The sequence below is a fragment of the Marmota flaviventris genome, chromosome 19 (genome assembly GCF_047511675.1).
Source record: "Marmota flaviventris isolate mMarFla1 chromosome 19, mMarFla1.hap1, whole genome shotgun sequence".
In the NCBI taxonomy this organism is placed as follows: domain Eukaryota; kingdom Metazoa; phylum Chordata; class Mammalia; order Rodentia; family Sciuridae; genus Marmota; species Marmota flaviventris.
The window spans coordinates 15,012,117-15,037,221 of NC_092516.1; the positions used below are offsets into that span (position 1 = coordinate 15,012,117).

The 25,105-nt window shown below is 36.6% G+C and overlaps 1 protein-coding gene across 1 annotated transcript in view; it reads left to right on the plus strand.

The window, feature by feature from the left end:
- The window catches only part of LOC114096938 (phospholipid-transporting ATPase ABCA3-like), a 169,261-nt gene that overhangs the window by 34,419 nt on the left and 109,737 nt on the right, over nt 1–25,105 (plus strand). The window contains exons 4-6 of the mRNA XM_071605765.1: nt 19,954–20,213; nt 22,580–22,696; nt 23,668–23,785. Coding sequence (XP_071461866.1) covers nt 19,954–20,213; nt 22,580–22,696; nt 23,668–23,785 — 495 coding nt within the window. The remainder of the gene's footprint in view (nt 1–19,953; nt 20,214–22,579; nt 22,697–23,667; nt 23,786–25,105) is intronic.

Here is a 25,105-nt window from a genome sequence, read left to right on the forward strand (position 1 = left end):
CCTGTGCTGTTGGAGTCATATTAAAAAAATCACTACCTATGCCATTACCTTGAAGTATTTTCCCTATGTTTTCTTTGAATACAAGTTTCAGGTTTTAGATTTAAGTCTTTTATCTATTTTGAGTTTATTTTATACAGGGTGAGAGATAGAGGGTACAAGTTTCAGTCTTCTGCATATGAATATCCAGTTTTCTCAGAACCATTTAGTGAAGAAATTGTTCTTTCATCAGTGTTTGGTTTTGGTGCCTTTTTCAAGAATCAGTTGGCCAAATATCCATGAGTTTCTTCTGAGTCCTCTATTGTGTTTCATTTGATCTTTGTGTCCGTTTTTATGCCAATACCACACTGTTTTGATTATGATGGCTCCATACTAATCTTGAAATCAAGTATTGTGATGCTTCTAACTTTGTTATTTTTATTCAAGATCATTTTGACTAGTCAGAGTATTTGGGGCTTCCATATGAATTTTATAATTATTTTTTTCTATTTCTGTGAAAAATTTAATTGGTATTTTGATCAGAGCAGAAATAGAGATGAAAAAATCTATGAAATAAAGAGTTTTTAGAAAAGATAAACAGAAATTAACAAGTTTTAGCTAGACTACAAAAAAGAGAGAAGATCCAAAAATCAGAGATGAAAAAGGAGACATTAAAACTGATATTGTGGAAATACCATGGAGACTATTACCAACAAGTATATGGCAAAATATTAGAAAAACTAGAAGAAATGTATAAATTTATGGACACATATAACCTGCTGAAATTGAATTATAAAGACATAGAAAACCTCAACAGACTAATAACTATTAGTGAAATTGAATCAATAAGAAAGAGTCTACCAATAAAGACAAGTCCTGGACTGGATGGCTTTAATGCTGAATTCTAGCAAACCCTTGAAGAAAAACTAATGCCAGTTGTTCTCAAAGTACTTAAAAGAATTAAAAGGGAAGAAATGCTTCCAAACTGTTTACAAGGTCAGTATTACCCTACTACCAAAATCAGATAAGAACACAACAAGAAAACTTTAGAATAATATTCCTGTATACACAAATACAAAAATTCTCATAAAAAAATTGTAGCAAATTGAATCCAACAGAATATCAAAAAGCTTGTTCACCATGATCAACTTAGATTTATTCCAGAGATGAAATGGTGGTTTAATATACATAAATTAATAAATGTAACACATCAATACATTGAAGGATAAAAATCATATGATCATCTCAGTAGGTGCATAAAAAAATCAACATCCCTTCATGTTAAAACCCTAAACAGATTAAGTATATAAGGATTGTACCTTAACAAATAAATTTGGTCATGTGTGAGAAACTCATAGCCAACATATTGAATGGGGAACTAGTATAGTATATATAATATTGAAAGCATTACCTGGAGCAGTTAGGCCAGAGAACACACTATTTAAAAATGATAAATTCAGTGAAGTTGCAAGAAACAAAATCAACATACAAAAAATCAATAGCATTTTATACACCAATAATGTGATTGCTGAGAAAGAAATCATAAAATGAATTCCAAAATAATACCTAGGATTAAATTTCTTGAATTTTTTTTCATTATAATTAGGTATATATGACAGCAGAATGCATTTTGATTCATTGTACACGAATGCAGCACAGCTTTTCATTTCTCTGGTTGTATACGATGTAGCATTGCACCATATGTGCAGTCATACATGTTCCTAGGATAATGATGTCCTTCTTATTCCACCATCTTTCCTGTCCCCATGTCCCCTACCCTCTCCTCCCTCCCTTTTGCCCAAAGTTCCTCCATTTTTCCCATGTCCCCTGCCATTATGAATCAGCCTTCCACTTATCAAAGTTTTTTGAGGACTGGTTTATTTCACTTCGCATGCTATTCTCCAGCTCCATTTATTTACCTGCAAATGCTGAATAATATTGCATTGTGTGTGTGTGTGTGTGTGTGTGTGTATATATATATATATATATATATATATATATATATATATATATTGTATATATATATATATAGTATATATATATTGTATGTGTATATAGTATATATATATATATTGTATGTGTATATAGTATATATATATATTGTATGTGTATATAGTATATATATATATTGTATGTGTATATAGTGTATATATATATATATATATATATATATATACACACACACACACACACACACACACACACACACACACATACCATACTTTCTTTATCGATTCATCTATTTAAGGGCATCCAAGCTGTCTCCACAGTTTAGCTATTTTGAATTGAGCTGCTATAAACATTGATGTGGCTGTGTCCCTGTAGTATGCTGATTTTAAGTCCTTTGGGTATAAACCAAGGAGTGGAATAGCTGGGTGGTTTCATTCCAAGTTTACTGATGAATCTCCATACTGCTTTCCAGAGTGATTGCACCAGTTTGGAGTCCCACCAACAATGTATGAGTTTACCTTTTTTCCCACATCCTCACCAACATGACTGGAGTGAGATGAAATCTTAGAGTAGTTTTGACTTGTATTTCTCTAATTGCCAGAGATGTTGAATAGTTTTTCATATATTTGTTGAATGACTTTATTTTTTCTTCTGTGAAGTGTCTGTTCAGTTCCTTAGCACATTTATTGACTGGGTTATTTGTTTTTTTTGGTGTTAAGTTTCTCGAGTTCTTTATATAACCTAGAGATTAATGCTTTATCAGAAGTGATAATCTGTAGGCTCTCTTCTCACATTATTGATTGTTTCCTTTACTGAGAAGAAGCTTTTTAATTTGAATCCATCCCATTTATTGATCTTTGATTTTACCTCTTGCACTTTAGGGGTCTTGTTAAGGAAGTCAAATGATAGGTCTACATGGTGAAGATCTGGGCCTACTTTTTTTCTACTAGATGCAGGGTCTCTGGTTTAATTCCTATCCAGATCCACTTTTAGTTGATGAGAGGGTGCAGGGTGAGAGATAGTGGTTTAATTTAATTTTTCTATATTTGAATTTGCAGTTTTGCCAGCACCATTTTTTGAAGAGGCTATCTTTCCTCCAGTGAATGTTTTTGGCATTTTTGTCTAGTATGAGATTACCATATTTATGTGGGTTTGTCTCTGTGTCCTCTGTTCTGTACCATTGGTCTGCAGGTCTATTTTGGTGCCTTCCAATACCATGCCATTTTTGTTACTACAGCTCTGTAGTGTAATTTAAGGTGTAGTATTGTGATGCCTCCTGCTTCACTCTTCTTGCTAAGGATTGCTTTGACTATTCTGAGTCTCTTATTTTTCCAAATGAATTTCATGATTGTTTTTTCTATTTCCATGAGGAATGTTGTTGGGATTTTAATTGGAATTGCATTAAATCTGTAAAATGCTTTTGGTAATATGGCCATTTTGCTTATATTAATTCTTCCTATCAAAGAACATGGGAGATCTTTCCATCATCTAAGGTCTTCTTCAGTTTCCTTCTTTAGTGTTCTGTAGTTTTCATTGTATAGGTCTTTCACCTTTTTTGTTAGATTGATTCCTAAGTATTTTATTTTATTTTAGTCTATTGTGAATGGAATAGTTTTACTAATTTCTCTCTCAGAGGGTTTCTCACTAATGTATAGAAATATATTTGATTTATGGGTGTTGATTTTGTATCCTGCTGCTTTGCTGAATTCTTTTGTTAATTCTAGAAGTTTTCTGGTGGAGTTTTTTTGAATCATGTCATCCGCAAATAGTGATAGTTTGAGTTCTTCTTTTCCTGTTCATATCCCTTTAATTTCTTTCATCTGTCTAATTGCTCTGGCTAGAGTTTCAAAGAATGTGTTGAATAGAAGTGGTGAAAGAGAGCTTCCCTGTCTTATTCCAGTTCTTAGAATGCTTTCAATTTTTCTGTTTAGAATCATGTTAGCCTTGGGCTTATCATAGATAGCTTTTACAATGTTGAGGTATATTCTTACTATCTCTAGTTTTTCTAGTGTTTTAAACATGAAAGGGTATTGTGTTTTATCAAATGCTTTTTCTTCATCAATTGAGATGATCATATGGTTTTTATCTTTAAGTCTATTCATGTGATGGATTACGTTTATTGATTTCTATATGTTGAACCAACCCTGCATCCCTGGGATTAACCCTACTTGGTCATGGTACACTATCTTTTTAATATGTTTTTGAATGTGATTTGCCAGAATTTCATTGAGAATTTTTTCATCTATTTTCATTAGGGATGTTGGTCTGAAGTTTTCTTTCCTTGATGTGTCTTTGTCTGGCTTAGGTATCAGGGTGATAGTGAGGAGTATTGGTATTAATTCTTCTTTGTAGGTCTTGTAAAACTCGACTGAGAATCTTTCTGGTCCTGGGCTTTTCTTGATTGGTAGGCTTTTGATGGCATCTTCTATTTCTTTGCTCAAAATTGATCTACTTTAATTGTGTATTTCCTCCTAATTCAGTGAGGGAAGATCATATGTTGATGTCTTTGAGATTTTCTATTTTATTAGATAATAAATTTTCAAACTAGTTTCTAGTTATCTTCTGTATTTGAATAGTATCTGTCATGATATTCCCTTTTTCATCACAAATTTTAGTAATTTGAGTTTTGTCTCTCCTCCTTTTAATTAGGTTGGCTAAGGGTTTATCAATTTTATTTATTTTTTCAAAGAACCGGCTTTTTGTTTTGTAAATTTTTTAATTGTTTTTGTTGTTGTAGTTGTTGTTGTTTCAATTTCATTGATTTCAGCTCTGATTTTAATTGTTTTCTGTCTTCTACTTTGGGTGTTGATTTGTTCTTCTCTTTCTAGGACTTTGAGATGTAATGTCAGGTCATTTTATTTGTTGACTTTTTTTATTCTTTTCATGAATGAGCTCAATGCAATGTACTTTTCTCTCAGTACTGCTATCATAGTGTACCAAAGATTTTGATATGTTGTATCAGAGTCCTCATTTACCTCTAAGAATATTTTTGTTGTTTTCTTCTGCCATCTATGCATCACTCAGTAGAGTAAATAATACTCCACTGTTAGAATAGTTTCTATATTTTATTTCATCATTGATTTCTAATTTCATTCCATTATGACCTGATAGAATGCAGTGTAGTATCTCTGGTTTTTTTTTTTTTTTTTTTTTTTTTTTGTATTTGCTAAGAGTTGCTTTGTGGCATAAGATATGGTCTATTTTAGAGAAGGATCTATGGGCTGCTGAGAAAAAGTGTATTTGTTCATTGATGAATGAAATATTCTCTATATGTCTGTTAAATATAAAATATTGATTGTATTTTTGAGTTCTATAATCTCTTTGTTTAGTTTTTGTTTGAAAGATCTATCCAGTGATGAGAGAGGTGTGTTAAAGTCACCCAGTTTTTTTTAAGTAACTTTGTTTATTTAATTTTATGTGGTGCTGAGGATTGAATCCAGTGCCTCACATGTGTCAGGCAAATACTCTACCACTGAGCCACAACCCCAATCCCACCCAGTTTTATTGTGGTGGGTCTATTGGATTCTTGAAATTTAGAAGGGTTTGTTTGATATACGTAGATGCTCCATTGTTAGAGGCATAAATACTTAAAATTGTTGTCTTCCTGATGTGTGATTCACTTAAGCAGTATGAAATGTTCTTCTTTATCCCTAACTTTTGTTTGGAGTCCACTTTATCTGATCTGAGGATGGAAACCCCTGCCTGTTTATTCAGTTCATGTGAGTGGTATGTTTTTTCCAATCCTTTCACCTTCAGTCTGTTAATGTCTTTTTCAATAAGATGAGTCTCTTGAAGGCAACATATTGTTGGGTCTTTTTTTAAAAAATCCAATTTGCCAGTCTGTATCTTTTAATTGATTAGTTAGGCCATTAACATTTGGAGTTTTTATTGAAATATGGCTTGTATTCTGGTCATTTTTGTTTGTTTTTGGTTTTTTACTTGAGTTGGTTTCTTCTTTGATTGGTTTTTTTCTTTAGTGTAGTTTCTGCTGATTTTCATTGTTGTTTTTCATTTTCTCCTCCTAGAATATTTTGCTGAGAATTCTGTTTGGTGCAGGCTTCCTAGTTATAATTTCCTTCAACTTTTGTTTATCATGGACGGTTTTTATTTCAAATCTGAAGCTTAATTTTGCTGCATATAAGATTCTTGGTTGGCATCCATTTTCTTTCAGAGCTTGGTATATGTGGTTTCAGGATCCTAGCTTTGAGGTTCTGGATTGAAAAATCTGCTGAGATCCAAATTGGTTTTCCCCTACATGTAATCTGAAACTTTTCTCTTATGGCTTTAGTCTATCCTTATTCTGTATTCTAGGCATTTTTATTATACTGTGCCTTGGTGTAGATCTCTTGTAATTTTGTACATTTGGTGTCCTGTAAGCCTCTTGTATTTGATTTTTCAATTCATTCTTCATGTTTGGGAAATTTTCTGATATTATTTCATTGAAGAGATTGTGTATTCCTTTCCTTTGTATCTCTGTGCCTTCCTCTATACCAATAAGTCTTAGATTTGGTCTTTTAATGGTATCCTATAATTCTTGAGGTTCTGTTCATGGTTTTTTCTTACAATCTTCACTGTGTGGTCAACTTTATTTTCAGGATTGTTCGTTTTGCCTTCATTGTCTGAGGTTTTGTCTTCCCAATGATCTAGTCTATTGGTGATGATTTCTATTGAATTTTTTTGGTATGTTGTTTCCTTCAATCATTTCTGGTTTATTTGATTGTTTGTTTTTCAGAATCTCTCTTTCTTAAAGTAATATTTTGCTACCTATTTTTGCTCTCTTATCTCAATTGTTGCCTGAATTTCCTGTCTTATCTCACTGCTGAAATGATTGTCACCTATGTTTGCTCTCTTATGTCATTGATTTGCAGATCATTTTAATTATGTACAATCTGAACTCCTTTTGACATTTCATCTACTATGCAGTCAATGGATTCTATTATTGTATCATCTTGGGTTGTCTGGGGCACTTTCTTCCCTTATCTTTTCATGTTCTCCATGTGACTTCCCCTCTAGCAGTGTGGATCTGAGGTGTTACAGTTTCTATCCTATAATCTTATAGTGTCTCTGCAGGTTTCTGATGTCTTGCCTTTAAGGGGGAAATCCATATTTATTAACAGCACCCAATGCAAACAATATATAGCTTTAAATCAAATAGTTCCTGTTTAGATGATTACAGTTTTGTCACAATAAACTGAAAGTATGTGTTCAGGGGCCAGGGTTGAGACTCAGTGGTAGAGCACTTGCCTAGCATGTGTGAGGTACTAGATTGATCCCCAGAACCACATAAAAATAAACAAAGGTTGTAAAAACAAAGGTTAAAAAGGGAATGATTTTAATATATGCTATGTAAACAGTAGATTTGCAAAATGTTCTACTGTTTCTACTGGTGGACAACGAGAGAAACGGGGAGGTGTGGGGGTGATGTTTATGAGGTAGGAAGTGAGAATATAGAGGTATTAGGAATAGTAGAAATAGTGAAAGATGTATCAAAAGAAGTTGGCTGTTAACAGGAGAAAAGAAAGGGGTGACCCTGTGAAAGGCACTGTCCTGTTTCTGCAACAAGATGGTAGCTATTAGCACACCTAACAGGGATACCTCTGGTGTAACCAAGCCTGCAGAGACCATGGTGATCATCTTGTGGGTCCTGGCTGTTGTCCCTAGAGGGAAGTCACCACATCCCTAGTTGTGGCAGCTCTAGTATCAAACCTGTAAGAACCTTAATGTTGGGTTTCCAGTGCCTGTCCAGTGTTCCAAAATTGATGCTACTGCAACTAAAGATGGTGGCAGTAGTAGCAGAGGTAAGTCAAGAAGGCATTGCACGTGTCCCAAAATGAAGGCAACTACTTCCAGAGATGGGGCTGAAAGGATGGGCCTTAAGATGGCTGCCTGTTCAGAGATACAGCACTGTGGCATACTGTGGTGTGATGGGCAGCTGCCACCAGGCCCAGAATGTTGTCCCAAAGTGGAGGCTACTATATGGAGAGGGCTACGGCAATGGCTGCAGCAGTGTCCCACAATGGAGGCAGGCTTAGGGAGCCAAGCATTGGTAAATGGGGAGCCATAGAGTTCTCTTTAGCTCCAAGCAGGGGAGGGTCCTAGGCCTAGTAGGCTCCTGCTCAGGTCAGAGGGTCAGCAGGGGTGGTCCTGGGCCTGACTTGGGCCCAGGGGCTCCAGTGGGAATCTGTGGGTTGGCCGGGGTGTTTTTTGCCTGACCTGGGCTCTCACTGAAGGTTGGCAGGAAAATACTGGACCTGGGTCTGGGCTCTGGTGTGGGTTGGTGGATTGGGGGAAGTGGTCCTGGGCTTTACCTGAGCCTGGGCTCCTGCACCTAGGAATGCATTTAACCAAGGAAATAAAAGACCTAACCTATGAAATTAAAAAAGCTGATGAAAGAAATTGAGGATTAAAAAACTGGAAAAACCTTCCATGTTCATGGTGAAGAATTAATATTGTTTAAATGTTCATAAACCCAAAGCAATTTACAGATTCAAAGTAATAGCTATCAAAAATAATTATCTTCTTATAATTGTGGTTTGGTGTTCTGCTTTCCAAATGTATTGGCACTGCTGGTCTATGCATGTCTACATATAATTCTATTAATTTGATATAAAAATTATGGTATTTTTAAATTTAAAATTTTATTTTTTATATTATCTAACATGAAAAACCCTTATATGGAATCTGGGTTTACTAAACCATCCTAGCATTTTTTTGTTTTATCTTTTTAGTTATATATGACAGTAGATTATATTTTGACATAGTTATACAAATATGGAGTACATCTTATTAGGATCCCAGTCTTTTGGTTGTACATGATATGGAGATTGACTTTGGTGTATTCATATATGTACATAAGAAACTTAAGTCAGATTCATTTCATTGTTTTTCCTATTCCTGTTCCCCCTCCCTTCCCTTCATTTGCCTTTGTCTAATCTACTGAAATGTTATTCTTCCCCTCTGCCCCTTGTTGTGTATTAGTATCCACATATTAGAGCATACCAGAATTTTATGTTAAACAAATTTCAATGGAAGAGAAAAGCTTTTTCTCCCTTTGGCATTAGCCAAAAATTGGAAGCAGCATAACCCATAGGGGAATAATGAACTTATTATATAAATAATTTAAAATAATCTTCTTGAAATATTGAAGTACTTAATGCTAAAACAAGCATTTAAACTCAATGTACAGGAATATTATGAATTAGCTAATTATTTTTGGGAGGAGGGAGGATTATTCCAGGCAGTGGGAATTAACTCATGATCAAATGCAGAACAGAATGTCTCATTCAGGGAATTGCATTACTTTTTTTTTTTTTTGCTGTTTTTTCATAGCTATGTTAAGTGCATATAGGAGGCTATTAGATATGAGCTCCAGTGGTATTTTGGTTAGTGCACAGAACTTATAAGATATGAATCTAGAAGGTGAACAAGTAATTAGAGGCCTATTGTGCTAAGAAAAGAATATGTAGTTTCTTTTGGAAATTATGAGATACAGAGGTATAGCTATATTTAGCATGATTAGGAATAATAATATATATGGTAGTGATATCTCTCTACAGTTGTTGGCACACATAGTTTATATTTTTGGATTTCCTTTATACCTAAACGCAATATTTAGTTCCATATTATTGCTAAACAAAAATTTATTTCATATAAAGTTACTTTTGGACTTTGGGTGTCATATTACTTGAGACAGGCTGTACCCTTAGTTTCTTGTAATATCACCTTATGTGGTGGAGGGACTGTTACAGAAGAGAAGATGGAGGACTGAGGTAATGTCCAAATTAAAGAGGAGTAAGAAAATACAAGCATACAAGGATTAAGAGTTTCATGTGTATTCCAGATATGTTGTTGATTCCACATGTCAAAATATATTTTTCCAATTTCCAATTTTTTCCATACTGTACTTTATTGAACAGAAATATTTTAATTCATCTTTTTTTTTTTCTTCTTGCTGTTTTTTGGTTCCGGGGTTTCATTTTTTTTCTATTTATTTTTTTTTCTTTTAAAAACATTTCCAAGTTACAGTCTCTCCAATAATTAAATCTAAATTCTTTTTTCCCATTATTTTTAATTTTATTTATCTATTTTTATGTGGTATGAGGATCAAACCCAGTCCCTAAATCTAAATTTAGGATCAAACCTCGCACATGCTAGGCAAGCGCTCTACTGCTGAGCCACAACCCCAGTCCCTAAATCTAAATTCATAACACTGACAACACCAAGTGCTGGTAAGGATATGGATCATCAGAAACTCACTCATTGCTAGGAGGAATACAAAATGATAATGATACTTTGGAAGACTATTTGGCTGTTTCTTACAAAACTGACCATATTTTTACCATACAATCCAGCAATCACATTCCATGGTATTTTCCCAAAGGAAGCAACTAAGATGTCCTTCAATTGATAAATGGGTAAAACAGTTTGGGGTACATCCCGACCAGTAATCTGGTTGTTATTCAGAACCAAACAGTAATGAGCTATCAAACCATAAAAAGACTTGAGGAAACTTAAAACTGCATATTACTACGTGAAAGAAGCCAAACTACACATGGTAGTATTCCAAACTGGTGATATTCTGGAAAAGGCCAAACTATGAAGAAAATAAGATCTTTCATTGCCCAGGAGTTGTGGGAGTAGGAAGAATGAAGAAAGAGCACAAAGTATGTTTATAGTAGTGAAAAGACTCTGCATGATTCAAAAATAGTGGATACAAGCCATTATACATTTGTTCAAAACCCATAGACTGTACACCCTTGATGTGTTAATGTCCAATCATCAGTTGTAATAAATGCATGCTCTAGTGAGGGATGTATGGGAGTAGAGTTGTGGGAAATCTCTGTACCTTCTTTGTGGTTGTGTTGAAAACTTAAAATTTCTCTTAAAACTAAAGTTTTTGCCAAAAAAGAAAAAAGAATCTACACCCTTTTATAGGTAGAATTGCATTTAGAAAGCCTATTTTAATTTTGAGACAATGTGAATTAGATTCAGGTTAAGAATTATCTCATAATGTAAAAATCTGTGATGGATTCTCAAAGCAATTATGTCCAACTAGTCTTGATACAAGAGTCATATTAGGTGGTGCATGCCTGTAATCCCGGTAGCTCAGAGGCTCAGTCAGGAGGATTTTGAGTTCAAAGCCAGCCTCAGCAACTTAGCAAGGCCCTAAGCAACTCAGTGAAACCCTGTCTCTAAAAAAAATGGCTGGGGGTGCTGGAGTTGTGGCTTAATGGTAGAGTGCTCTCCTAGCATACGTGAGGTACTGAGTGTGATCCTCAGCACTACATAATAATAAATAAAATAAAGGGAGGGGAAGATGGCGGCGAGGGGAGTGCATTGCCCCCGTGTGCCGCGTCACTGTGTGGGAGAATGACGAGTCAGGACGGCTAAAGGCTACCTTGTTAGGAATTTCCAGCAATAGTGGGGTGCTCCGGAACCTGGAGGAAGGATTTCCATCGCACGAGGATCAGCTACGGGGACTCAAACGCGAGAGATTTGTCGCATGGAGGGTAACACTGCTTATTCAGCAAATCGCCCCGTGGCTAGAGTCTGCGGCTCGCGCTGGGAAACGAGGAGATAGCGACGCAGGGATACAGCGCTGCAGTTTCTGCCAGCCGTGCAAGCACCGTACTCAGTGCTGAATTCTGAGTTGGAGACTGGGGAAGGAAGCGGTCCAATTCAGTTCTCCACACCGGTCAGACAACAGAGGAGGCCAGCGGCCACCATCTTGGAGAGCTGACGTCACCATCCCTGTTTTCGACTGACCGCAGCTCATTCAGCCATAGAACAGGTAATTTCAGGCTGCCATTCGCCTGCAGCTTGCAGACAAATTACTCAGGCTCAGTGCTAAATAACCTGCGGAAACTGCTTCTTGGAGCCTGCTCTTATCAGAGCATACACCAAGCACGGAGCGGCCGAGATCCGGCTCCCGGAACTGCTCTGGCCCAGGGCTAAGGAGCCCATGGAAACTGCTTCTTGGTCTGGGTCCTGCTGAGTACTGTGGAGGTAAATACCAACCGAGCCTTCGTGGGCAGTGGCAACAGGACTGAGACGGGGCCTGTGAGGGCCGGTCAGGACTTACCCATTGCTTTGGTCACCCGGCAAAGGGAACGAAATGCTGCCATTCGCATAGGATACCAACATGGCAGAGATCTGATGTCATCAGAAAGCGGCGGAGGAGAGAACTTCATCAATACCAGCGGCGACAGAAACAGTTGGTCTCCTGGTAGGGAGGGTGAGTCACAGACACCCGAGTCTCTCTCGCTTTGTCGTCGAGCCAGAGGGGAGGAGCCGGGCCGCCGCCCGCGCCTGGAGCAGGCCCAGCGGCTCGCTGGCGTGGTGGTCGCATGACCCCAGTTGGAGAGGGGGCGGAGCGGAGCCGCCACCTGCGCCCGCAAGGTGGGCAGACCTGCGACCGACCGGTGGAACAGGCCCAGCGGCTGGCTGGGGTGGTAGGCACGTCACCCCAATTGGAGTAGGAGCAGAGCAGAGCCTTCGCCCGTGCCCGGAACAGGCCCAGCGGTCCGCGGGTGTGGTAGACAAGTCACACCAATTGGAGGGGGGGCAGAGCAGAGCCGCCGCCCGTGCCTGCAGGGTAGGCAGACCTGCAAACGACCGGCGGATCAGACCTGGTGGCCTGCCGGCGTGGTACACACGTCACCCCAATTGGAGTAGGGGCAGAGCAGAGCCGCCACTCGCGCCTGGAACAGGACCAGTGACCTGCTGGCGTGGTAGTCATGACACCCCAATTGGAGTAAGGGCAGAGCAGAGCCTCCTCTCGCGCCCGGAATAAGCCCAGCAACCCGCCGGCGTGGTAGACACGTCACCCCAATTGCAGTAAGGGCAGAGCAGAGCCGCCGCCCGCGCCTGCAAGGTAGGCAGACCTGCAACCGACCGACAGAACACGCCCAGGGGTCCGCGGGTGTGGTAGACACTTCACATCAATTGGAGGAGGGGCAGAGCAGAGCCGCCGCCCGCGCCAGCAAGGTAGGCAGACCGCCGCCCGACCCTGCAAGGGAGACTTTTCAACTATACAAGAGCAATATAAATATATAGGGGAAAAAACATTTCAAAAACACAACAGTTTCACCAAGCAGAAAGAAACGCGAGCAGTATGAAAAGACAAGGAAAGGAAGGACCACAAGCAATGCAGGTCAACTCAACTTTAGAAGAGGTAACAGCTGCAGCAGATGGAATGTTAGATAAAGAATACAGGATTTACATGCTTCAGATGATCTGGAGTATCAAGGAAGACATTAGACAGCAAAATCAGACAATGAAAGATCACTTCGACAATGAATTACACAAACAAATCCAGGAAGCAAAAGATCAACTATACGGGAGATAGAGGTTATAAAAAACAAACAAACAGAAATGCTAGAAATGCAGGAAGCAATAAACCAACTTAAAAACTCAATTGAGAATACTACCAGCAGAGTAGAACACTTAGAAGATAGAACATCAGACAATGAAGACAAAGTATTTCAACTTGAAAAGAACATAGACAGCTCAGCAAGACTGTTAAGAAACCATGAGCAGAACATCCAAGAAATATGGGATAACATAAAGAGACCAAACTTAAGAGTCATTGAGATACAGGAAGGTATAGAGGTCCAAACCAAAGGAATGAGCAATCTGTTCAATGAAATAATATGAGAAAACTTCCCAGACTTGAAGAATGAGACAGAATCCCAAATCCTAGAAACCTACAGGACGCCGAATGTGCAAAATCATAAGAGATCCACACCTAGACACATTATAATGAAGATGCCCAACATACAGAATAAGGAGAGAATTTTAAAAGCTACAAGAGAAAGGAAACAGATTACATTTAGGGGTAAACCAATCAGGATAACAGCTGATCTTTCAACACAGACTCTGAAAGCTAGAATATCCTGGAATAACATATTTCAAACACTGAAAGAAAATGGGTTCCAACCAAGAATTGTGTATCCAGCGAAATTAAGCTTCAGGATGGAAGATGAAATTAAAACCTTCCACAATAAACAAAATTTAAAAGAATTTGCAGCTAGAAAACCATCTCTTCAAAACATCCTCGGAAAAACATTACAGGAAGAGGAAATGGAAAATAACAATGAAAACCAACAGTGGGAGGTAGGACAGTAAAGGGGGGGGGAAATAATCAAAGAGGAAAACAAACAATGTTTAGTAACAGAAACAAACAAATATGGCTGGAAGAACAACCCATATCTCAATAATAACCCTAAATGTTAATGGCTTAAACTCACCAATTAGGAGACACAGGCTAGTAGAATGGATCACAAAACAAGACCCAACAATATGCTGCCTACAGGAGACGCATTTGATAGAAAAAGACATACATAGACTGAAGGTGAAACGTTGGGAAAAACCATATCACTCATATAGACTTCGGAAACGAGCAGGAGTGTCCATACTCATATCAAATAAAATAGATTTCAAGCCAAAGTTAATCAAAAGGGATAAAGAGGGACACTACATACTGCTCAAGGGAACCATACACCAATAAGACATAACAATCATAAATATATATGCCCCAAACAATGGTGCAGCTGTGTTCATCAAACAAACTCTTCTCAAGTTCAAGAGTCTAATAGACCACCATACAATAATCATGGGAGACTTCAACACACCTCTCTCGCCACTGGACAGATCTTCCAAACAAAAGTTGAATAAGGAAACTATAGAACTCAATAACACAATTAATAACCTAGACTTAATTGACATATATAGAATATACCACCCAACATCAAGCAGTTACACTTTTTTCTCAGCAGCACATGGATCCTTGTCAAAAATAGATCATATATTATGTCACAGGGCAACTCTTAGACAATATAAAGGAGTAGAGATAATACCATGCATCTTATCTGATCATAATGGAATGAAACTGAAAATCAACGATGAAAGAAGGAAGGAAAAAGCATACATCACTTGGAGAATGAACAGTAGGTTACTGAATGAACAATGGGTTATAGAAGACATCAAGGAGGAAATTAAAAAATTCTTAGAGATAAATGAAAACACAGACACAACATATCGGAATCTATGGGACACATTGAAAGCAGTTCTAAGAGGAAAATTCATTGCTTGGAGTTCATTCCTTAAAAAAAGGAAAAACCAACAAATAAATGATCTCATACTTCATCTCAAAATCCTACAAAAAGAAGAGCAAAACAACAGCAAAAGAAGTAGAAGGCAAGAAATAATTAAAATCAGAGCTGAAATTAATGAAATCGAAACAAAAGAAACAATTGAAAAAATTGACAAAACTAAAAGTTGGTTCTTTGAAAAAATAAACAAAATCGACAGACCCTTAGCCATGCTAGCGAAGAGAAGAAGAGAGAGAACTCAAATTACTAGCATACGGGATGAAAGAGGCAATATCACAACAGACACTTCAGAAATACAGAAGATAATCAAAAATTATTTTGAATCCTTAACTCCAATAAATTAGAAGATAGTGAAGGCATAGATAAATTTCTTAAGTCATATTATCTGCCCAGATTGAGTCAGGAGGATATAGACAACCTAAACAGACCAATATCAATTGAGGAAATAGAAGAAACCATCAAAAGACTACCAACTAAGAAAAGCCCAGGACCGGATGGGTATACAGCAGAGTTTTACAAAACCTTTAAAGAGGAACTAATACCAATACTTTTCAAGCTACTTCAGGAAATAGAAAAAGATGGAGAACTTCCAAATTCATTCTACGAGGCCAACATCACCCTGATACCTAAACCAGACAAAGACACTTCAAAGAAAGAAAACTACAGACCAATATCTCTAATGAACCTAGATGCAAAAATCCTCAATAAAATTCTGGCGAATCGGATACAAAAACATATCAAAAAAATTGTACACCGTGATCAAGTAGGATTCATCCCTGGGATGCAAGGCTGGTTCAATATACGGAAATCAATAAATGTTATTCACCACATCAATAGACTTGAAAATAAGAACCATATCATCATCTCGATAGATGCGGAAAAAGCATTCGACAAAGTACAGCATCCCTTTATGTTCAAAACTCTAGAAAAACTAGGGATAACAGGAACATACCTCAATATTGTAAAAGCAATCTATGCTAAGCCTCAGGCTAGCATCATTCTGAATGGAGAAAAATTGAAGGCATTCCCTCTAAAATCTGGAACAAGACAGGGATGCCCTCTCTCTCCACTTCTGTTCAACATAGTTCTCGAAACACTGGCCAGAGCAATTAGACAGACGAAAGAAATTAAAGGCATAAAAATAGGAAAAGAAGAACTTAAATTATCACTATTTGCAAATGACATGATTCTATACCTAGCAGACTCAAAAGGGTCTACAAAGAAACTATTAGAGCTAATAAATGAATTCAGCAAAGTGGCAGGATATAAAATCAACACGCATAAATCAAAGGCATTCCTGTATATCAGCGACAAATCCTCTGAAATGGAAATGAGGACAACCACTCCATTCACAATATCTTAAAAAAAAAAAATACTTGGGAATCAACCTAACAAAAGAGGTGAAAGACTTATACAATGAAAACTACAGAACCCTAAAGAGAGAAATAGAAGAAGATCTTAGAAGATGGAAAAATATACCCTGTTCATGGATAGGCAGAACTAACATCATCAAAATGGCGATATTACCAAAAGTTCTCTATAGGTTTAATGCAATGCCAATCAAAATCCCAACGGCATTTCTTGTAGAAATAGAGAAAGCCATCATGAAATTCATATGGAAAAATAAAAGACCCAGAATAGCAAAAACAATGCTAAGCAGGAAGTGTGAATCAGGCGGTATAGCGATACCAGACTTCAAACTATACTACAGAGCAATAGTAACAAAAACAGCATGGTACTGGTACCAAAACAAGCGGGTGGACCAATGATACAGAATAGAGGACACAGAAACCAACCCACAAAACTACAACTATCTTATATTTGATAAAGGGGCTAAAAGCATGCAATGGAGGAAGAATAGCATCTTCAACAAATGGTGCTGGGAAAACTGGAAATCCATATGCAACAAAATGAAACTGAATCCCTTTCTCTCGCCATGCACAAAAGTTAATTCAAAATGGATCAAGGAGCTTGATATCAAATCAGAGACACGGCATCTGATAGAAGAAAAAGTTGGCTACAATCTACATACTGTGGGGTCGGGCTCCAAATTCCTCAATAGGACACCCATAGCACAAGAGTTAATAACTAGAATCAACAAATGGGACTTACTCAAACTAAAAAGTTTTTTCTCAGCAAAAGAAACAATAAGAGAGGTAAATAGGGAGCCTACACCCTGGGAACAAATCTTTACTCCTCACACTTCAGATAGAGCCCTAATATCCAGAGTATACAAAGAACTCAAAAAATTAGACAATAAGAGAACAAACAACCCAATCAACAAATGGGCCAAGGACCTGAACAGACACTTCTCAGAGGAGGACATACAGTCAATCAACAAGTACATGAAAAAATGCTCACCATCTCTAGCTGTCAGAGAAATGCAAATCAAAACCACCCTAAGATACCATCTCACTCCAGTAAGATTGGCAGCCATTATGAAGTCAAACAACAACAAGTGCTGGCGAGGATGTGGGGAAAAGGGTACACTTGTACATTGCTGGTGGCACTGCAGACTGGTGCAGCCAATTTGGAAAGCAGTATGGAGATTTCTTGGAAAGTTGGGAATGGAGCCACCATTTGACCCAGCTATTCCCCTTCTCGGTCTATTCCCTAAAGACCTAAAAAGAGCATGCTACAGGGACACTGCTACATCGATGTTCATAGCAGCACAATTCACAATAGCAAGACTGTGGAACCAACCTAGATGCCCTTCAATAGACGAATGGATTAAAAAATGTGGCATTTATACACAATGGAGTATTACTCTGCATTAAAAAATGACAAAATCATAGAATTTGCAGGGAAATGGATGGCATTAGAGGAGATTATGCTAAGTGAAGCTAGCCAATCCCTAAAAAACAAATGCCAAATGTCTTCTTTGATATAAGGAGAGTAACTAAGATCAGAGTAGGGATGAAGAGCAGGTGAAGAAGATTAACATTTAACAGGGATGAGAGGTGGGAGGGAAAGGGAGAGAGAAGGGAAATTGCATGGAAATGGAAAGAGACCCTCAGGGTTATACAGTGGAGGAGGTAGAGAGAGAGGAGGGGAGGGGAGGGGAGAGGTGGGGAGGGGGGAGGGTGGAGGATGGGAAAGGCAGCGGAGCACAACAGACACTAGTATGGCAATATGTAAATCAATGGATGTGTAACTGATGTGACTCTGCAATCTGTGTATGGGGTGAAGGTGGGAGTTCATAACCCACTTGAATCAAAGTGTGGAATATGATATGTCAAGAAATTTGTAATGTTTTGAACAACGAACAATAAAAATTAAAAAAAAAGAAACAATAAGAGAGGTAAATAGGGAGCCTACATCCTGGGAACAAATCTTTACTCCTCACACTTCAGATAGAGCCCTAATATCCAGAGTATACAAAGAACTCAAAAAATTAGACAATAAGATAACAAACAACCCAGTCAACAAATGGGCCAAGGACCTGAACAGACACTTCTCAGAGGAGGACATACAGTCAATCAACAAGTACATGAAAAAATGCTCACCATCTCTAGCAGTCAGAGAAATGCAAATCAAAACCACCCCAAGATACCTTCTCACTCCAGTAAGATTGGCAGCCATTATGAAGTCAAACAACAACAAGTGCTGGCAAGGATGTGGGGAAAAGGGTACACTTGTACATTGCTGGTGGGACTGCAAATTGGTGCAGCCAATTTGGAAAGCAGTATGGAGATTCCTTGGAAAGCTGGGAATGGAGCCACCATTTGACCCAGCTATTCCCCTTCTCGGTCTATTCCCTAAAGACCTAGAAAGAGCATGCTACAGGGACACTGCTACATCAATGTTCATAGCATCACAATTCACAATAGCAAGACTGTGGAACCAACCTAGATACCCTTCAATAGACGAATGGATTAAAAAAATGTGGCATTTATACACAATGGAGTATTACTCTGCATTAAAAAATGACAAAATCATAGAATTTGCAGGGAAATGGATGGCATTAGAGCAGATTATGCTAAGTGAAGCTAGCCAATCCCTAAAAAACAAATGCCAAATGTCTTCTTTGATATAAGGAGAGTAACTAAGAACAGAGTAGGGACGAAGAACATGAGAAGAAGATTAACATTAAACAGGGATGAGAGGTGGGAGGGAAAGGGAGAGAGAAGGGAAATTGCATGGAAATGGAAGGAGACCCTCAGGGTTATACAAAAGTACATACAAGAGGAAGTGAGGGGAAGGGAAAAATAATACAAGGGGGAGAAATGAATGACAGTAGAGGGGGTTTAGAGAGAAGAGGGGAGGGGAGGGGAGGGGAGGGGAGGGGGGATAGTAGAGGATAGGAAAGGCAGCAGAACACAATAGACACTAGTATGGCAATATGTCAATGGATGTGTAACTGATGTGATTCTGCAATCTGTATATGGGGTTAAAATGGGAGTTCATAACCCACTTGAATCAAAGTGTGAAATATGATATATCAAGAAATATGTAATGTTTTGAACAACCAACCATAAAAAATTAAAAAAAAATAAAATAAAAATAAAATGAAATAAAGGTATTTTATCTACAACTTAAAACATTTTTTAAAGAAAAGGGGCTGAGTGTGTGGTTTAGTGGTTAAGCACTCCTGTGTTCAATTCCTGGTTTAAAAAAAAAAAAGTTAAATTTGGGGCTGGGGATGTGGCTCAAGCTGTAGAGTGCTAGTCTGGCATGTGTGGGGCGCTGGTTTCTATCCTCAGCACCACGTAAAAATAAAAATAAAGATGTTGTGTCCACTGAAAAACTAAAAAATTAATATTAAAAAATTCTCTCTCTCTCTCTCTTTAAAAAAAAAGTTAAATAGATTCTGCAGTTGACAATCTATGACTTATTCAAACTGTCTTATTCTTGTATCTCAGCTGATCCTGCTCCTTAGTCTGTTTTGCTTGACAATTGTTGTTTTATCATATAGGGTACATCAAAGAAGGGTTCCTGGTTATACAACATGCTTTAGATAAGGCCATCATGTTGTACCACGAGAGCAATCTTGGAAAAAGTCTGTTTGATGGCATTACCATCTTTGTGCAGAGATTTCCATTCCCAGCTCATCCTTATCATGGATTACTTTGGGTCTCCAGTCCTTTTCTCCCTTTGATATTTATACTCACGTTTTCTCCAGTTGTACTTTCCATCATGCAGTACGTTGTGCAAGAAAAGGAAGAAAGATTGAAGGTAATCCCACTTAACTCTGATAAAGTTTCTGTAAAAAAGTTTTTTAGGCCTGTGGATACCTTTTTATTTAGAGCTGTATTATTCAACACTGATGGGTAGTTTCTACATTCCAGCAGTAGCAAATCCAAAAGAATGAGTATTGATGCCACTTATCAATTTTCTATGCCAGAAAACTTCAGAGACCAATAATATCTGGGGTAATGCAAAGGAAAATCCCAGATCAAGGAGAAAAATAAAACAAAATATTACTAGAGGAACTTGAAGTCTCTCATACCTAGAACAATAGTGAGCTTCAAATATGACCCAACTCCTGGTTAAATTAACCTGAATTTTTATACTAATAGTCTGTTTATCTCACTATTTCCCTGAACAATATGTCTGAGTTTCAACAGAAAACAAAAAGCGTATCATTTGAATAAGATTCAGTGAAGACACAGATGTTGGAAATAGCAGATAGGGAATTTAAAATAAGCATGAATGATATTATAAAAGCAATGATTCTTCAAGGTCAACTTTTAACTTCTGAGATTCACTATAAAGACTCTTGTGATTCTGCATATGGTTATACCCATAACCGGGATTTATTTCAGTGGTTAGTAAAGATACATACCTAGGTCATATAGAAAAAAAGATACAGACAAAGTCTGGAGGAATCTGCTTGCAGCCTTCCTCATGTGACTCTTCACAAGATCATATAGAGTGCACTATTGTCCCAGCATTGAAAATCCAGTCACATATTTGTGAGAAGTCCTTATATACTCAACACCTAAGCTTTCAAATGGGACTTGGTCATGTTGGCATCTTTTGCCTAACAAACATCAAAATTCCAAACTTCTAGAAAGCAGATATACAGCATAAACCATATCCTTTGTACAGCCATTTTTGACATAGCTAGTCACCTTTATCTATTAGCAAAAGTTTCCTACTAATGTAGGGAATAATTTAGTAGTCAAATTCCTGTGTACCAGCCAAGGACCAGACTTACAAACATAACTTTCTAATAACAGCAATCTTAGGCCTTTTCTGGTAACTCTTTTTTGCACAGTAAATAACATGAAGGACTATGCAAAGAAATTATGAGAGACAGTCAAGGGAATTGACAAAAATAAAAAACAAATGGAGTGAAAAATGCTTTTGACAGGTTCATTTGAGGATTTGACCAAGATGAAGAAAGAATTGAGGTACTGAGTACAAATTGATCTTAAAAAAAGAAAAGAAAAGAAAACCATAGCCCTTCTGTAGCAGGAAATAAATTGCTTGTTCTTGAGCACTTTCCCATCATGAATTTAGTAGAAGCAGGTATACTTACCATTTTAATGTTTCCAAACAAAGTACTTTGAATCAGAATCACTTCTTATCGTTCTCATATACTTCTGATGCTTTTCATCATATTACTGATCAGAAATGAGGTGTAATTCCCTAGCCACCACCCACAAGAGCTAAGTAGGATCTTTCTGTAAGTTGAAGAGAGTTCTGGCCTAACCCATAGATTGTGAAGAATGAACTGCTATTGAGTCTGATTGACTGTCAGTGGATTGTGGTGGGATGTGTTGGAGGCTATTGAATACAACTTACAATGCTTAATAAAAATCTTTATTTTTTAGTATAAAAAGAAGAAATTGCACAAATTGAAATGCAAATAGAAAACAAAATGTAAAAATCCAAAATAAGATATCCAAAAGATATAGGACAGTGTCAGTGGTATAACATGCATAATTGGAATTTCAAAAAGGAGATGGAAAAACAGCAAAAGAAGTATCTTAAGAAACAATGGCAAGGGCTGCGGTAATAGCTCAGTGGTAGAGCACTTGCCTAGCATGTGCGAGGCACTGGGTTCGATCCTCAGCACCACATAAAAATAAATAAAGGTATAAAAAAAACTACAGTAACACTTAAAAATAGAAATAATGGCAAAGAATTTTCCAAAATTAATGACATATATCAAACCACAAACCACAGAGAACACAAAGAAAGATATATAACACACATGTGCCTGTGTGAATATTATACTCAAGTACTAAAAACCCAAAAGCAACCTTTCTTTAATGTTCCTTGAAGTTGAATATAATATAAAAGAGTATTTATCTCAGTGTTTTAAAGTTTAATTTGAAATGTTTTTCAATTCGATCTAATACCAGGTATAGTGCCGAAAAAAGATCTCTAAACTCAGGAAAAATACTTTTTTTTATGCCAGCACCGCCCTTACTTCCTGATTTTGATCTATACTCTTGATTTTTTTGTTATTCTTAAAATGGAGACCTTGATAGCCAATTATATAACATTTTATGGGAATTAGAAGAGGGTACATAAAAGAAATGTGAATTGTAGACGTAAGTAATACTTGTTATATGTTGACTTTCCTACAGGAGTACCAGCTCATAATTGGACTTAGAAACTGGATCATCTGGGCTGCTTATTTTTTCACATTCTTCCTTTTATATATTATTATTATAACTTTGATTTGTGTGTTATTTTTTACCAAGGCAAGTATCTGTTTGCATGCTGTTCAGTAGAAAAATAATGAATCATGTAATACTAAGTTTTCAATGACTAAAATTTTTAAAAAGAAAAAAAATTGTGAAATTATTTTAATAATTTTTAAACTCAATATTTATAAAATATTCTCTCAACATGTAACTTAAAAATTAATGATGCATTTTTTTGTAGTTTTTTTTCTTTTTTATTGGTGTGTATTTATTATACAGAATGATGAGTTTCATTGTGGTACATTTATGCATACATAAAAACATAAATTTGATCTTTCACTTCCCAATACCAAATGATATATTTGATATTCTTTTTAGTATGTCTTCAAAATCCACTTCTGTAGTTATTGTGTATCTCAATTCTGACATTTTTTATATTACCTTCTTTATTTTATTTATTTATTTATGTGGTACTGAGGATTGAACCTCACACTTGCAAGGCAAGCACTGTACTGCTGAGCCACAACCCCAGCCCCAATTCTGACATTTTTATTAGAAATATTTGCTCTATATTTGACTCTGCTTTCATGTATTTAAATCTAAAATAATTTTTTAAAATAAATCTAAAAATTCTGTTCCTCACACTAGCTACATTTCAGATGCTTTATAGATACATATGGTTAATAGCTACTCTAGTAGACAACTTAGTTACGGTTAATTGCAGCCTGCAAATTGATTCCTCCTGTGAGAGGAAAAGAGTAATCATGCTGTGGTCTGATTGGTCTCAAGGTGACAGGAAAATTAAATGTTTTTTTTATTGATTCCACTGTGGAAACTCATGCTGCTGAGTCTCTCAGCAAGTCTTACACTCTTTTGTAAGAAATGAGTCATAACTTCCTGTCTCATTAAGTTTCAAAAACTGAGTGGATGATTGGTTTCATTAGAGACATAATTTTTTTTCTTTTTTCCTTGTGTTTGTATGATGCTAGTTATTGTGTACCTTATCTGATGTTGTATTTGTTTTGTAGATTACAGATGAGCCAATATTGCGCTATAGTGACTATAGTTTCATCTTTATCTTCCTTGTGTGTTATGCCATTGCTTCAATATTCTTTAGCTTTATGGTTAGCACATTTTTCAATAAAGGTAAGTAAGCATCTTCTGTAACATAATTTTTGTTTGTTTCAGTTTGCCAAAATATATTTGGAGTTTCTTCCAGCTACCTCATGTGTAGCCTTGACTTACATTCTAACATAGAAAATGAGTTGCATATGAATTGAGTTGGCAGATTTGAAAGAGCATTAAGAATTAATATTTCCCAATGTATATATAAAGTTTTGACAATTTGAAAGTAAAAAAAATGCTTCCTGTAAAAAGTTGTTTTAAATTGCTTTTGAAAGTAGAGGGATAGCTGAATTTATTTATTTATTTGACATCTTCTTTGTGCACTTAGCATGTAATAGGATTTTGTATTATCTAAAGCCACATTGGTTCCTTGTGAAAACTCACTTAAGAATAGTATGTGTGGCCAAATAGCCCCAGATTGTCTACTTAAGACATTTTCTTAGAAATATGTTCAAATAACTGACAGGAAAGAAAAAATAGGAACTAAACCCAAAGGAGTCAGAAAATATGTATATTATGGCAGACTTAAGCTAATTTTCAGTAATTAAGTATAAATCATCTTATATACCAGTTACAAGATATAAATCTGCTCAGTGAAATGTTCTTGTGCCCAGATATTAACTGTAGAAAGAATCTGAAAAACCACAATAAAAAATGGAAAATTACACTCAACAGACATCAACACTGAGATGAAGCAGATATTGTGTTTACCTGATAAGCCATTTTTTGTTAGAGCATCCTATTTATACACAGTAATTGGATTCATTTTGATAAAATCATACATGTAAGGAATTTGATTTCAATCCCCAATTCTCCTCCCCTTTTACTCTGGCCTCTCTTTCCTTATTCTCCCCCGCCCCGTCTACTCTACTAAACTTCCTTTTTTCTACATATACATAAAGATGAATTCCCTTTGATACCTTTATATATGAATATAGCATGATTTTGTTAAATTAATTCCACTTATCTTCCCCTTTTCCTTCTTTTCTTTATCGTACTCATTCTCTTCCTCTTTCTCCTCCACTGATCTTTCCTGTATCTTTATGATATCTGATCCCCTCCCCAATCACTCTCTTTTCCTTTGTTTTGCTCTAGCTTACACATATGAGAGAAAACATCGAATCTTAATTTTCTGAGTCTAGCTTATTTCACTTAGCATAATTTTCTCCATTTACCAGCAAATATAATTATTTCATTCTTCTTTAAAGTTGAATAAAACTCCATTATGTATATATACCACATTTTCTTAATCTGTCCATCAATCAATGGACATCTGGGTTGATTTCATAATTGTTTATTGTGAATTGTGCTGGTGTAAACATTGAGGTGACTGTAACACTG